General features: G+C 41.4%; 1 protein-coding gene across 1 annotated transcript in view; it reads right to left on the bottom strand.

Annotated features, from left to right (window-relative positions):
* Nucleotides 1–1646: 1646 nt before the first annotated feature.
* The window catches only part of GLP1R (glucagon like peptide 1 receptor), a 57680-nt gene continuing 42931 nt past the window's right edge, over nt 1647–16395 (bottom strand). The window contains exons 9-13 of the mRNA XM_035110510.2: nt 15468–15537; nt 13522–13610; nt 11682–11820; nt 6731–6772; nt 1647–1878 (exon numbers count right to left, since the gene is read on the bottom strand). Of these exons, the coding sequence (XP_034966401.1) occupies nt 1711–1878; nt 6731–6772; nt 11682–11820; nt 13522–13610; nt 15468–15537 (508 nt within the window). The 3' untranslated portion in view covers nt 1647–1710. The remainder of the gene's footprint in view (nt 1879–6730; nt 6773–11681; nt 11821–13521; nt 13611–15467; nt 15538–16395) is intronic.

Genomic DNA, 16395 nt, shown 5'->3' with positions numbered 1-16395 from the left:
GCTTTAGCATAGAAGAGTGAGCTGGCCAAAGTGCTGAAAATGTAGCTCCTGAATCAGCTTGTTTTTGTTTTCAACATCTAGCATATAAGAGCCCTGTAGCTATAAGACACTTGAAAAGGAAAGAAAAAGAGCAAGGCATAGAAAAACCTATGCTAAAGTTCAGGACTCCTGTGAACAAGTGATTAAAGTTTTAAAATACTAAATTCTACATTTGTGTCTCCATAGATGTTATAAAGGGTATTATTTTCTCCACGTTTCTGTTTATCTGCTTCTATACCTACAGGGGGCAGAGAATAATACGTTGTTCCCTGTCAAATACTCAATTCCAGAAAGCCACTAATTACTTTGGTTCATAATAGTATTTGTGCAGCCTTCTGAAGCAATAAAGGGCTATGAGAGTACTGGGCATTTTTAAAAACACACTAATGACAGCAGAAAGGGTGTGCAGTCATCACCTGGAAAAGAACCATCACCTGCACATAGATTTAAGTTTCTCCGAGAGAGAAATTGCTCTTTAACATGTTTGAGAGCATGCAACCAAAGGCAACATCAAATATCCAGTACTGTATTCATATACTTCAATCATGGACATACCAGCAAAAATTTATCTGAATGGCACAAGAACAATTCTACAATTCAAGCCTTTTCAAATGATGAAATAGTAGGTGGATCCAGTCATCAGTACTATATTCTGTCCCCAAGCAATGGATGAGTAGAATAGTCCTGCTGGGGTCAGGAGAGGATTGCTCTGCCACATAGAAATTGCCTGTTTATCAGGTTTACTATGCTGCTGTTTTGTTTTGTTTTTACAAATGCGAGGGATAGAATCCAATGTCGCAGAGAAGAAATGCACAACATGCACTATTTTTTAAAAAAGAGGTATGTGAAAGCATAAGGGTGTAAAATGGTTATTGGTTAAATAATCTTTCCCATTTTTAATTGTACACATTACCATAAAACAGAGATCACTTCACGCAACAATAAGTAAACTGTTTTATGTCTTATTGTGCCATGGAAGTGAAGAGATGAATAATTGGTAATTACAAATAACGTCACTGGCACTGGCCATTACGTGTCCACATCACCATGTGACATTCAAAACTGCAGTGAATATACTATTCTAGCAGTGTGATTAGAGGGGGACGCAAAAGTCCCATTTGTGGAAATGCCTGGAACACCCAAGTCAAAGGACTGCATATTGGGTGTTTAAGAAAGCTACCACTTGGAAAGGCTTGAAATACATCTACAGATTATGATGACTGTTTCTTTGTAACCATGCAAAAGGTTAATCTCCCCTTTTTCCGCAATGGGAGTTTTTTCTTGTTTGTACTGATCAGCTGCATCCTTGTAATTTAATCAGTAAAGCTGTCAACCTGTCTACCCACGCTAATAAATGATTGCCTTTACGCTTTGTGACAGCATCAACACAGTGTTTATAGGCTTTGGGCACCCGGAGGCCTCTGATATTGAGAAGAAATGCTTTAAACTTACTTTTAAGAGCATCTCCTCCCCTCAAATGTATTGATTATATTAGGCGGCTGCTTTGTTTTGAAAGCTTGTCCAGTTGCCTGCAGCCATGAATGAGGGAGGTTCAAGTCTTCCAAAGGCCTCATGCAATCGGGCTGGCTGGATATTCAAGGGGATTCGATTGTACCTCCTACAGTTCATGTCAGTTGGTCAGACTCCTCTGCACTTGCCTCCACAGAAATATTAGCTGAATGTAGCCTGGAAAGTGGCAGCATAGACTGTGCTCCCCAGGGTACCTCCACTGCTTATACTGTTGGCTGGGTACTTGAGTGGCTTCATGTTGCTGTCTCTGCGGACATAAAAGTGCTCTAGTCGCCAGCGCTCCCAACTTTTCTGAAATTCTGTCCGAACCTTGCATAAGGAAACAAAAAGGCATGAGAGAGAGAAAGGGCAATGATTCCAGTTTTGAGCCACTTCTATTGTAGCACCAAGAAAAGATGAAATATCCCATATAATTAAATATTGGCAAGGTTCTAAAGCCACCCTTGTTATTGTTTCAAATAATTTCTGTAATTACTTAATCAGTCCTTCAGAGGTAGTTTCATAACCAAAATAATAGCAGCATTCTCCTTTGTAAATAGATGTATGTCTATGCAACAGTTGGGAACAGTATGCCTTAACTGAACTCCGTGCAGCAATCCATTGATCTAAAGTTAAGAGGGCACAATCGTTCTAACCAGTCTGAATTTCCTGCTTCAATGCCATTTTAAGAATCCAAGATACTGTGACTGTCAACAAGTGTATTTCCACATATAGATAGAACTAAAGACCGCAATTTGGAGAATGTTAATTCAAGGGTTTTAAAATCTTGAATAAGACTGAAATTCTAGGCAGGCACAGGCTGCAATCCTACACTGACATACTTCTGAGTAGACATGGCTAGGATTGTGCTATTACTTGGAGTGAGAGGGACTTACTGCTGGGTAAACATGCATAGGACTGGACTGGGGTGGGGATCACTTGGCGAATGCAGTCCTGCTGACATTAAGATCCAAAGCAACAAAAAACTAAAGAGGAGGACTGGAGTGTTAAGAATACTGATAGATGAGTAAGTGAAAGGAGAGTATTAGAGTACAGTGGTACCTCGACTTACGAACGACTCAACAACCAAATTTTTCGACCTACGAATGGGGGTAATGGTCGCGCGCTTACGAATGTCTCGACAACTGGGAAAAAACTGCAGCGATTTTAGATAGGGATTTTTTGACTTACGAATTTTTCGATAGGGTTGCTTCGACTTACGATTTTTTTCTGTTTTCAATGCATTCCTACGGGAAATCGCATTTCCAATTGCATTTTTTGACTTACGAATTTTTCAACTAACGAAGGTGCCTTTGGAACGGATTAAATTTATAAGTCGAGGCACACTGTATTATAAATTACTCTGGTGGGGTGTGGATACAAACTGGAAAAGCTGCAAAAGTAGGCTCACCCCATCTCGTTTTCTCATTTCCTATCATTTTAATGGGGGAAAGTAGGATTTATATCAAATTGTCACTGCAAGACCAAGTCTAGTGACGTGAAAGAAACTTAGGACATAAGCAGGCAACAAATTTGGTACAACACGGTCAAATCTATTAGAGATATCTGTTCTTAGGCTATTGGTAAGGGGAAAATAGCATTTGTATAAAGCAAATTATTAATTTTTAAAGCTCTTATTAGAGATCCAGTTCTGTAGCACCCCCTCCCCCACCAATGTGTGTAATTTGGTTGTCATGGCCACAAATAAGAGAAGCCTGTAAGCTTGGACAAGGGTGTTGATGATGTAATTGTGTACTAACTACTCTGGTGTACTACTCTGGTTTCTGCCCCAGCCTCCAGGAGCTTCCTTGGCTGCCCCATAAGCCACTTTCTGAAGCACCTGTGAACTGAAAGCTCCGAAAACATACTGATTAAGGACAGCTCACCACTAGGCCTTGCAGTACTTATCTTAAACTAGAACTATAGATCCAAATGCAATGCAATAGAATTATGGAAGGGACTATGAGGGTCATCTAATTCAACTGCCTGCAATGCAGGAATCCTTTGCCCAGTGTGGTGCTCAAACCAATGACCCCGAGATGAAGAGTCTCATGCTCTATCAACTGAGCTGTATCTCAGCGTGTAATCTCTGCACAGAAAGGGCAGTAACTAGGTTCCATCTTCAAACATGGATCTGCACTAATCACCTGTTAAGCAAAATGTGTGGGGTCCAATTACAAGAGTAAAATGGGTGCACAGGTGGGAACTGCAGATTTAAATAGTTAATTTTTTATTCAGAGCTGCACAATGTGTACACTGGGATTTGATCCATCACGGTAGCAGCAAAATTAGAAGCAGCAGCAAAAGCCACTTATCACATCAGCTAGAATTAGCTTTTTGCACAAAAATAGAGGATACTTAATAAGGAAATACTATGTCCCTCTTGTAAATAGATAATTGTGCAAGCGTAAGCCAGCTACCGATAATTCATCACAGTACAAGAGGTAGTTTTTGTACTGTAGATATTACTGTTAAGGAAAAAAAAATCCATTACTGTTTATGATCTTTTCCAAAGGCTAGTCATATTAGCCTGTTGCAGAAAGCAACAGCAAAGAATCCTGTGGCACATATTAAAGCCAGGTCTTAATCTCCGCATCCCTGGTGGGCCAATTCTGACAGGTGGCCAGTCCCTGAGTGCCTGAAATGAAGTTTCCAAGTCCCCCATACTGTAAAAGTTCAGGCACAGGGATCTGGCGCCCAATGTGAAGACATGCAAGTTCTACACCACTGCCTTAAAGATATCTCTTTGTTCTGATCAAAATTTCACACACAACAGAGAAAGCAAGCCAGATTATTGCCTACTAGGGCTGGGCGATGTCTGGTTTTCAACATTGTGATACCGGCTAAACATCGTGATATGCCAATACAGTGGAACCTCAGTTTATGAACACCTCGGTTTAAGAATTTTCGGTTTACGAATGCCGCGGACCCATCTGGAACGGATTAATTCACTTTCCATTACTTTCAATGGGAAAGTTCGCTTCAGTTTATGAACGCTTCAGTTTATGAACAGACTTCCAGAACCAATTACACTCATGCTTCGGGTTAAGTACGCTTCAGGTTGAGTACTCCACAGACCGTCTGGAACAGATTAATTCACTTTCCATTACTTTCAATGGGAAAGTTGGTTTCAGTTTAAGTACTCCGCTGACCGTCTGGAACAGATTAATCCACTTTCCATTACTTTCAATGGGAAAGTTCGCTTCAGTTTATGAACAACTGTGTTCATAAACCGAGGTACCACTGTATATCATGATGTCTAAAATAAGGGTGGAACTATGTAGATGCAAATTGGGGTAATGTCCTGGCAACTGCTACAACTTAGGGGTCTAAAACTGATAAATGTTTACTTATCTTTAACATATTGTTACAACTGTTATTTTATAGTTCAGCTAATTTTTAAATTACCGTGTTATCTCTAAAAAAGGGAGGGAAGCTATTTAAGGGGAACCAAACACGAAAACACTAGGGGGGGAAACCCTCCCTCTTTTTTCCCCACTGGTGAGGGTGGGTGGGAAGGGAACAAAGAAAAAGAAAGCACCCAGCAACACACAGGGCATAGGGTTGTGGGAAGAAATGTGTGAGAGAAAGCAAAGGGGTGAAGGGAGAATTGGGGAGAATTCAAGGGTGAGGAGAAAATGGGGAACATAATGAGGGGGGAGACAGATCTGCACATACAGAGAAGGGGAAAGAGGCTTATAAAATGGTGACCAAACTATTCAAGTTTTTAAGCTTTTCAGAGTCCTTGTTTTCATTCAAGTAACATAATCCTTTTAAATTTTATTCTGGCAGGGTCAACAAAATCCAACTTGGCAACAAGATATTAAGGTTGTACAACAAAAATCCCTCCAATTCTGATACACAATTCAAGTTAACAAGCAAAGGGATGTCATCAAACAACTATTCTTGTACCAAGAGGTCTTCAACTCTCAACATGTTGTTGTTTAGTCGTTTAGTCGTGTCCGACTCTTCGTGACCCCATGGACCATAGCACGCCAGGCACTCCTGTCTTGCACTGCCTCCCGCAATTTGGTCAAACTCATGTTCGTAGCTTCGAGAACACTGTCCAACCATCTTGTCCTCTGTCGTCCCCTTCTCCTAGTGCCCTCAATCTTTCCCAACATCAGGGTCTTTTCCAAGGATTCTTCTCTTCTCATGAGGTGGCCAAATGGAGCCTGAGCTTCATGATCTGTCCTTCCAGGGAGCACTCAGGGCTGATTTCCTTAAGAATGGATAGGTTTGATCTTCTTGCAGTCCATGGGACTCTCAAGAGTCTCCTCCAGCACCATAATTCAAAAGCATCAATTCTTCGGCGATCAGCCTTCTTTATGGTCCAGCTCTCACTTCCATACATCACTACTGGGAAAACCATAGCTTTAACTATACGGACCTTTGTCGGCAAGGTGATGTCTCTGCTTTTTAAGATGCTGTCTAGGTTTGTCATTGCTTTTCTCCCAAGAAGCAGGCGTCTTTTAATTTCGTGACTGCTGTCACCATCTGCAGTGATCAAGGAGCCCAAGAAAGTAAAATCTCTCACTGCCTCCATTTCTTCCCCTTCTATTTGCCAGGAGGTGATGGGACCAGTGGCCATGATCTTGGTTTTTTTGATGTTGAGCTTCAGACCATATTTTGCGCTCTCCTCTTTCACCCTCATTAAAAGGTTCTTTAATTCCTCCTCGCTTTCTGCCATCAAGGTTGTGTCATCTGCATATCTGAGGTTGTTGATATTTCTTCCGGCAATCTTAATTCCGGCTTGGGATTCATCTAGTCCAGCCTTTCGCATGATGAATTCTGCATATAAGTTAAATAAGCAGGGAGACAATATACAGCCTTGTCGTACTCCTTTCCCAATTTTGAACCACTCAGTTGTTCCATATCCAGTTCTAACTGTAGCTTCTTGTCCCACATAGAGATTTCTCAGGAGACAGATGAGGTGATCAGGCACTCCCATTTCTTTAAGAACTCTCAACATATCAGGGCTTTATTATAACTTACCTCTTTATTTACTCAGAAATTAATACAATGACTTTCTAATTCTCCATACTGCTACTTTGATATATTAGTAGAGAACCGCTATTTGAATGCTTTAGTTTACTATCAACTAATTTACTTGAAAACATTGTTGTTGTTGTTTTCTCTTTCTTTGTATGGAAAGTAATATTGCAAAATACATGCCTCTTACCTCACTGTTGTTAAAACAGTAGAGAATTGCAACCAGAAGACCCTGGGGGGGGGGAATCAGTACAACAACAAATAAAAGTTAGATAATTCATACTCATTCTTGCATTAAACTTCATTAGCCAAACTAGCTAGGAGAGGAAACTATATCTAATCCTGCTACAAGTACATCTTGAGAAAAGAATGCAAAAGACTTCATCCCTGTAATCTGAGTAATACCCTGCTGACTCAGGACTTGGAGAAGCAGCTCCTATAATGTGGCACTTAAATTCAATTTATTTGCAGTTTAACAGCGTGCCTTTTTCTACATAAAAGTGATGGAGGAGTCAGTGTGTTGTATTGGTTAGTGTTGGACTCCGACCTGGGAGACCTGGGTTCAAATCCCTGCTCAGCCATGATCCTCACTAGATGACCTTAGGTTGTTGTGATGATAACTTGGGAAGGGCAGAACCTTGTGCTCCACAGAGGAAGAGAAGGATATACATGTAATAATAAATACATAAACAGATGCAACAGAACAGTGACTATTTCAGCATAAAAAAGCAGATACAACAAAAGATGGGCAATCAGGACTTTCGCAACTGAAGTCCAGATTTGTGAGTGATAGCACCAGTGACATCTCTTATGCAGATGGACATCTTCATGCTGATCACTGCTAGTTCAAATAGATTAGCAGGCTCAGAGCTGATAGTTCATTTACCATACTGCAAAAATCAGTGTCAGTGCTTGGTGCTTCTGTGAGACACATGTCCCCCGACTTCCTTGTTTAGCAACTGTTGTGGGAGGATGCAGAAACCTTTCTAATGCTCTGATGGAAATGTGATAAAAATAAAATAATAGCCTACTGGATCAGGCTCCCAGTAGCCCCAGCGAGCAAACAGTTGTAGTTCAAAACACTAGGTTGGGTTATCACCCTCTTCAATTGCCTGTTGTCCCAATAGCACTGTGCTGGCTGAGAAGCAGCCCAGGGCAGCCATCTAACTAACTCTTCACATTAGACAAATAATAAAGCACGCCAAAAAGTGCAAGTAGATAAATAGGTACCGCTCTGGCGGGAAGGTAAATGGTGTTTCCGTGTGCTGCTCTGGTTTCGATGTTCCATTGTGCCAGAAGCAGCTTAGTCATGCTGGCCACATGACCTGGAAAAACTCGGCGGACAAACGCCGGCTCCCTTAGTCTGTAAAGCGAGATGAGCGCTGCAACCCCAGAGTCGTCTGCGACTGGACTTAACTGTCAGGGGTCCTTTACCTTTTTTTTTTTTTACAATTGATGAATTTCATAAAAATAACCCCATTATTATTTCAATTCAAAGTTTTAATTTTAAGGAAGACCAAAAAAATATAGCCCATGTTTGTATTTGTTTCTTTACAACTTCAGCATGCTGCAGTGTAAATACAATTAAGCCTTACAGGCAATGAGTGCCATTGAAAAATGAACTTATAAAAGCTTTCATTTAAATGTGTGTTGATTATTCGTTGGAAAATATTTGGCCATATCCAATTCCAGATGGCGGTTTGGATCTGATGTCCTAGATCTCTTTCCCAATTATTCTGCTAAGTATTACGTAATTGCCCCTTCATGGATCAATGCCTTGTCGTGGCGAAGGGGCTTGAATAACTCAGAGAAGCTATGAGCTATGCCATGCAGGGCCACCCAAGATGGACAGGTCATAGTGGAGAGTTTTGACTAAACGTGATCCACCTGGAGAAGGAACTGGCAAGCCACTCCAGTAACCCTGCCAAGAAAACTCCATGGACAAAGACAACAGGCATATAAAAGTTATGACGCTGGAAGATGAGCCCCTCAGGTCGGAAGGCGTCCAACATGCTACTGAGGAAGAGCGGAGGACAAGTACAAGTAGATTCAGAGCTGATGAAGCGGCTGGGCCAAAGCCGAAAGGACGCTCAGTTGCGGATATGCCTGGAAGCGAAAGGAAAGTCCGATGCTGTAAAGAAAAATATTGCATAGGAACCTGGAATGTAAGAACCATGAATGGAGGTAAGCTGGATGTGGTCAAAAATGAGATGACAAGAATAAATATCGACATCCTGGGCATCAGTGAACTAAAATGGAAGGGAATGGGCGAATTCAGTTCGGATGACTATCATATCTACTACTGTGGGCAAGAATCCCGTAGTAGAAATGGAGTGGCCCTCATAGTCAACAAAAGAGTGGCAAAAGCTGTAATGGGATGCAATCTCAAAAATGACAGAATGATCTCGATACGAATCCAAGGCAGACCTTTTAACATCACAGTAATCCAAGTTTATGCACCAACTACCGGTGCTGAAGAAAGTGAAATTGACCAATTCTATGAAGACCTACAACACCTTCTAGAAATGACACCAAAGAAGGATGTTCTTCTCATTACAGGGGATTGGAATGCTAAAGTAGGGAATCAAGAGATAAAAGGAACAACTGGCAAGTTTGGCCTGGGAGTTCAAAATGAAGCAGGGCAAAGGCTAATAGAGTTCTGTCAAGAGAACAAGCTGGTCATCACAAACACTCTCTTCCAACAACACAAGAGACGACTCTACACATGGATATCACCAAATGGGCAGCATCGAAATCAGATTGATTATATTCTCTGCAGCCAAAGATGGAGAAGCTCTATACAGTCAGCAAAAACAAGACCTGGAGCTGACTGTAACTCAGATCATCAGCTTCTTATAGCAAAATTCCAGCTTAAACTGAAGAAAGTAGGAAAAACCACTGGGCCAGTAAGATACAATCTGAATCAAATCCCTTATGAATACACAGTGGAAGTGAGGAACAGGTTTAAGGATTTAGATTTGGTGGACAGAGTGCCTGAAGAACTATGGATGGAGGCTCGTAACATTATACAGGAGGCAGCAACGAAAACCATCCCAAGGAAAAGGAAATGCAAGAAAGCAAAATGGCTGTCCAACGAGGCCTTACAAATAGCGGAGGAGAGGAGGCAAGCAAAATGCAAGGGAGATAGGGAAAGATACAGGAAACTGAATGCAGATTTCCAAAAAACAGCAAGGAGAGACAAGAGGGTCTTCTTAAATGAGCAATGCAAAGAAATAGAGGAAAACAATAGAATGGGGAAAACCAGAGATCTGTTCAAGAAAATTGGAGATATGAAAGGAACATTTCGTACAAAGATTACCATAATCAAGGACAAAAGTGGTAAGGACCTAACAGAAGCAGAAGACATCAAGAAGAGGTGGCAAGAATACACAGAGGAATTATACCAGAAAGATATGGAGGTCTCGTACACCCCAGGTAGTGTGGTTGCTGACCTTGAGCCAGACATCTTGGAGAGTGAAGTCAAATGGGCCTTAGAAAGCACTGCTAATAACAAGGCCAGTGGAAGTGATGATATTCCAGCTGAACTATTTAAAATTTTAAAAGATGATGCTGTTAAGGTGCTACACCCAATATGCCAGCAAGTTTGGAAAACTCAGCAATGGCCAGAGGATTGGAGAAGATCAGTCTACATCCCAATTCCAAAGAAGGGCAGTGCCAAAGAATGCTCCAACTACCGCACAATTGCGCTCATTTCACACGCTAGCAAGGTTATGCTTAAAATTCTACAAGGCAGGCTTAGGCAGTATGTGGACCGAGAACTCCCAGAAGTGCAAGCTGGATTTCGAAAGGGCAGAGGAACCAGAGACCAAATAGCAAACATGCGCTGGATTATGGAGAAAGCTAGAGAGTTCCAGAAAAACGTCTACTTCTGCTTCATTGACTATGCAAAAGCCTTTGACTGTGTCGACCACAGCAAACTATGGCAAGTTCTTAAAGAAATGGGAGTGCCTGATCACCTCATCTGTCTCCTGAGAAATCTCTATGTGGGACAAGAAGCTACAGTTAGAACTGGATATGGAACAACTGAGTGGTTCAAAATTGGGAAAGGAGTACGACAAGGTTGTATATTGTCTCCCTGCTTATTTAACTTATATGCAGAATTCATCATGCGAAAGGCTGGACTAGATGAATCCCAAGCCGGAATTAAGATTGCCGGAAGAAATATCAACAACCTCAGATATGCAGATGACACAACCTTGATGGCAGAAAGCGAGGAGGAATTAAAGAACCTTTTAATGAGGGTGAAAGAAGAGAGCGCAAAATATGGTCTGAAGCTCAACATCAAAAAAACCAAGATCATGGCCACTGGTCCCATCACCTCCTGGCAAATAGAAGGGGAAGAAATGGAGGCAGTGAGAGATTTTACTTTCTTGGGCTCCTTGATCACTGCAGATGGTGACAGCAGTCACGAAATTAAAAGACGCCTGCTTCTTGGGAGAAAAGCAATGACAAACCTAGACAGCATCTTAAAAAGCAGAGACATCACCTTGCCGACAAAGGTCCGTATAGTTAAAGCTATGGTTTTCCCAGCAGTGATGTATGGAAGTGAGAGCTGGACCATAAAGAAGGCTGATCGCCGAAGAATTGATGCTTTTGAATTATGGTGCTGGAGGAGACTCTTGAGAGTCCCATGGACTGCAAGAAGATCAAACCTATCCATTCTTAAGGAAATCAGCCCTGAGTGCTCCCTGGAAGGACAGATCATGAAGCTCAGGCTCCAATACTTTGGCCACCTCATGAGAAGAGAAGAATCCTTGGAAAAGACCCTGATGTTGGGAAAGATTGAGGGCACTAGGAGAAGGGGACGACAGAGGACAAGATGGTTGGACAGTGTTCTCGAAGCTACAAACATGAGTTTGACCAAATTGCGGGAGGCAGTGCAAGACAGGAGTGCCTGGCGTGCTATGGCCCATGGGGTCACGAAGAGTCGGACACGACTGAACGACTAAACAACAACAACAACATTACGTAATTGATGCTTCTGCATTGAGAAGGGTTCTAAATGCAGGGTGCTCAATTGATTTTTATAAGTGTGCATCATTTGATTTTCAAAACTGGTCTGTTTTGCTTGAAACACTGATGATAAATATTGTTCTGAACACACAATTGCTGGGTACTACCTGAAAGGAAGAGGAGGAGAGTTCAAAAAGGAGCTTCACAAAGCGCAATGTTCCTTGGGCATGCTCATCAGTAATGTAAGCAAATACAATCTCGTGGGTCCCCAACAGTGGAATCAGAGTCAGCGTAGATTTGGCCAATCTAGAGAATAGGAAGCAAAGCAAACTGTAGCAAAAAGGCAGTATCAGAACAGAAAACGAAGTCTTTGGAAGACTCTTATGAACTGGACCCAGCTGAAACATTTACTTGTTTGGGTTATCTTAAGCAAATCACACTTTTAATATTCTAATGCTCAAACAATAAAATATGGTAGATGCAGCTTATATTTACTAATTCATATGTTTGTATACTTTTATTTTCCCAGTGTCCCTTTCAGTTTCATGTGTACCATTTATCACCTTCTTTCAAACCCCCTATGTTCCTCTCTCAAGTACCATTATATATTTGTTGTTCACAAACTTGGGCATTCTTGAATGTCAGTTTCCCCCATTTGTAAATGGTGAGTCCTTGCTCACCTGGGTTAGACTGTTCCTATTAATTATTGGTACAATAACAGAATATAAAAAATGTAGAGGTAGTAGCATAAAAACAATACATGACGAAGCATAGGGAGCAATACAAAACCTGTACTAGGCTCCAGAATTGCCCCCCCCCTCTGCCACCATGTGCTGCATGGCTTTTGGAGATCAAATGCACTCTAGCTACTAAAAAATATTCTTACAGAGGCTATCAAGTTCTTGGCAATCATTAGACAAAAGTCCTACTGAAGGATTTTTATTAGTATTCTATAATATGTGACATCTTCAAAGCACCACCAACACATTAGTTGATAACTAACTTTGAGAAAATGAAGAAAACTACTGTGATGCAGTAAGAATATATATTTACTGGACACATGGTCCAAAACCCAAGGAAATGGCTAGTAAAACCTTAGTGTCCATATATTTTACTTTACACTTCCAAGAGATTACAAAGAACTGAATGAAAGAACTGAATGAAAAGGAAGCAGGAGAAACTAGAATTCTTGATTCTGATGTCGGAAAGCAGGCTCTGCATAAACACAATGTTCAAACAAATATGATGTGGGAAGTCAAGGACAAGTTGATTACAGCAGGACACAGATGTCACTGAAGGACATGTGCTAGGAAAGGATTTGTAACTGTGTTACCATGACCCTGTGTGCTGCTAAGGGATGTGCAAAAGAAATGGAATCTGTTTGCTACCTGTTCAAGCATCTGACTCAATGTTTCCTGTTAAGCAGGGTTGGGAACCTGCCCCTCTGCCCCAATGTCTGTATTTCCTTGAGAGGAAAGTGGTCAGGGCCAAAGCATGCACACACAGATAATGCCTTGCTCAGGTTCTTAAACACACCACATTCATACTGACACATACTTTCAGCTTTCGCAGCTTCTAGTTCTTCCCTGCCATAATTTCTTGATCAGCTGGGGATTGTGGAGAGAGACGACTTGCATCCCTAAAATTGATGCAGCTGATGAGATTATATTTTGGCAGTAGGGGAAAGAGGGCCAAGGAACAGGGTGGGGCCTGAGGAGAGGCAAGTGGGCCAGGGGTTTCCCACCCTTTGTTATGGGTACTGGCTCATATTGCCAGTTTTTCTCTGCATCATTACTCCCCAAACACTTGTAGAATCCTTTGTTTTTGGTATGGACCTGAAAAAAAGCTGAAGACTTCCCTCTTATTTAAGAACAAATGGAAGCTCCCCATATGCAACCAAACTGTGATAGTTTCTGCTTCAATCTGAAATGATGTCATTTAATCCATTCCTGCAAGCACTTTCTCCTCAGATAAGCACTGAATAGGTTTGTTGCCAAGATGACTCACCTGCATTTTATGTCAGTTTTGCGCAACAGGTTGGCTTGCAGCTTAGAAATGATAATGCAAATAACTCTGATAAAGATCAGGAAATTTATCTGGATAAAACAAAAAGTAAAGGGTTACACAGTGCATCTTTTTAAGTAAACTTCTATTAATTTTGAGACACTACAGAAGTATCATCTGCCAGGTAGTTCAGCCCTTTTCAGAGTGCCTCACACTCTGGAAATGCATAAACAACTAACAGACAATTATTTTTAAATGCAAATAACAAGTGTAAATTCATGGGGCAAAGCTTTTTGGAAACTAGAATGATTATTGTCGAGATATACAGACTGCCCTGCTGATTTCCTTTGCCAGGTTCCATCCATCTTTCTATACTTGAAAACATGGTCCTCTGCAAGAAGTCTCCTAACGTACAATCTGCAGGAGCCAAGTATCTGGCGTATGCTACTCAAACTTGAAGAGTAATACATAAAATGGCTATTTGTTCACTAGCTAAGTTCAAGAAAGAAGGCTGTGCCCACATGATCTGAGCCCTGGAGTAGCTAGTGACCCCCAACTGGAGTTCATCTTGTAAACAAAGTAGAACTTACAAATAATGGTTTCATCTGTTCAGTCTCTCTCCCCAGATGTATAAAATTTATATCAGATTAATTTGTAAATGTATTTGTAGCTCACCGTACAAATTACAGTTTTGTTGGTGTCTTGTGGGGAGTGCACTGTTTTTCAGGTATGTTGTTGATGGAACCAATTTTTTTCAAGGAAATCATCAGGGTAATCCATATATCTTGACAGTAATTATTCTAGAGTCAAGATGTAGAAATGATGTTGATTAATTTATTGTTGCTTTTAATGATCCTCTGTTTAGGATTGCCTTTCACTGTTTTAATTAATGTGCATGTAAACCGCCCTGAGAGTTCTGCAAAAGGGTGGTATACAGATGTAATGAACAAGTTAATTTATACTTGGCAATGTACATTGAAAGGTTTCTTTTAGACCCATGGTTCCCAACACAGGGGGCAATTTGATTTTTAAGGGGGGGGCAATTCAAGAATGAGTTATTAACAATTAATGGCCTTTTAGGCTTCCTCCATGTGAATAGGAGTTCACTTTTTGAATAATAAAAATTATATGTCACGGGGAGAGGGATCAGGATTTTAGAGATGCTTAGGTGGCGCATGGCCAAAAAAAGGGGTTGGGAACCACTGTTTTAGACTGTATATGTATTTGTAATTATGTATTTGTTGTCAATGCTACTTCAGAGTGTGAAGCATACTTCTTCTGGGGAGTGCAAATTACTATATGTCTGGTCTGCTTGCAGACCAGTATGGAAACCGTGAAGAAGGTGCCATTTTAAGCTACAAGTTACTTGTTTATGTGATGGACATCAAGGTCAAGAATATGTAAAGTGTCCCCACAAACTCATCCTCTACAAACATGATAGTTAAAAACCAAGGGCATTACCTACCACATTCTCTAAGGTAAAGGGACCCCTGACCAGTCATGACCAACTCTGGGGTTGCGGCGCTCATCTCGCATTATTGGCCGAGGGAGCCGGCGTACAGCTTCCAGGTCATGTGGCCAGCATGACAAAGCCGCTTCTGGCGAACCAGAGCAGCGCATGGAAATGCCATTTACCTTCCCGCTTGGAGCGGTACCTATTTATCTACTTGCACTTTGACGTGCTTTCGAACTGCTAGGGTGGCAGGAACTGGGACCAAGCAACGGGAGCTCACCCTGTCGCAGGGATTCGAACTGCCGACCTTCTGACCAGCAAGCCCTAGGCTCTGTGGTTTAACCCACAGCGCCACCTGCGTCCCGCCACCAGATTCTCTACTTCAGTGCAAAATACATTTGTTAGTGGAGGTGCACACCAGTACAATAATATTTCCATCTCTTTCTTTTGTCTCTGAAACACACTAAATTTTCTGCAAATATTCCTGATCACTCACCCCTATAGCAACAAGGATGGGCAGCCTGATGATCAGCCAGTAGTTCATGTTGAGATTCTTGTTCCAGCAGCTAGAGAAGTAGAACAAGACAGGCAGAGGGAAACTTTAGTACATACATGCAATAATTTCCTCATCATCACACGTCTCAGCAGCGTAGATGGAAAACAACAGCAAGTGCTAGCAAACCAGCACGGTACAGTGCACGGATGGATGTAACTGCTTGCTTGCCGAAGAGAAAGCTTTAGGCTAATCTGCAACCTTCACTGCTAAACTGGGTGCTCTTAAGGCTCTCTTTCTGCTTTCGTATGACAAATTTCTCCACTACAATTTGTCATGAATTATCAGTAAATGATTATGGAGAATTATTTTATTAGAAGTCAGAATACAAGTCACTGTGAATTTTGTTAGACAATCTCCTCCCACATACTAGAAAGTCTGAGCTTGAAGCTAGCAATGTTTAACCCCCATTATAAAATCCTTGTACCAACTCTTCTTTCTCCCAGTGTGTCGTTTTGGTCAGAATTTTAGGTTTGCCACAATTTTCCTGCTCTCAGTTGTCAATTGAAACACCTAGCTTGTTTGGACTTTCAGTGATTACCTTCTCCGTCCCATCTGAATTATTTTATGAAGATGACAGAAAGAAAACAAGCCTATGGCATCCACAGTTGTTTATTGGTGTAGGCTTCCTCCTCAAAAATAGTCTATTTTTGTTTAGAAAATTCTCTGCAGTTAAGAAAAGCCAAGCATGTTTTCCCAGTAACATGCAGAGTGCCTCCTCCTGTTTGAGAAGAACGCTTGATAAATTGATCAATTTGTAACTAAGGCAGGCATCCCCAAACTGCAGCCCTCCAGATGTTTTGGCCTACAATTCCCATGATCCCTAGCTAACAGGAGCAGTGGTCGGGGAACATGGGAATTGTAGTCCAAA

The sequence above is a fragment of the Zootoca vivipara genome, chromosome 3 (genome assembly GCF_963506605.1).
Source record: "Zootoca vivipara chromosome 3, rZooViv1.1, whole genome shotgun sequence".
Taxonomy (NCBI): Eukaryota; Metazoa; Chordata; class Lepidosauria; order Squamata; family Lacertidae; genus Zootoca; species Zootoca vivipara.
Note: the sequence above shows the minus strand (reverse complement) of the source record. Positions and strands in the feature narration are given on the sequence as shown.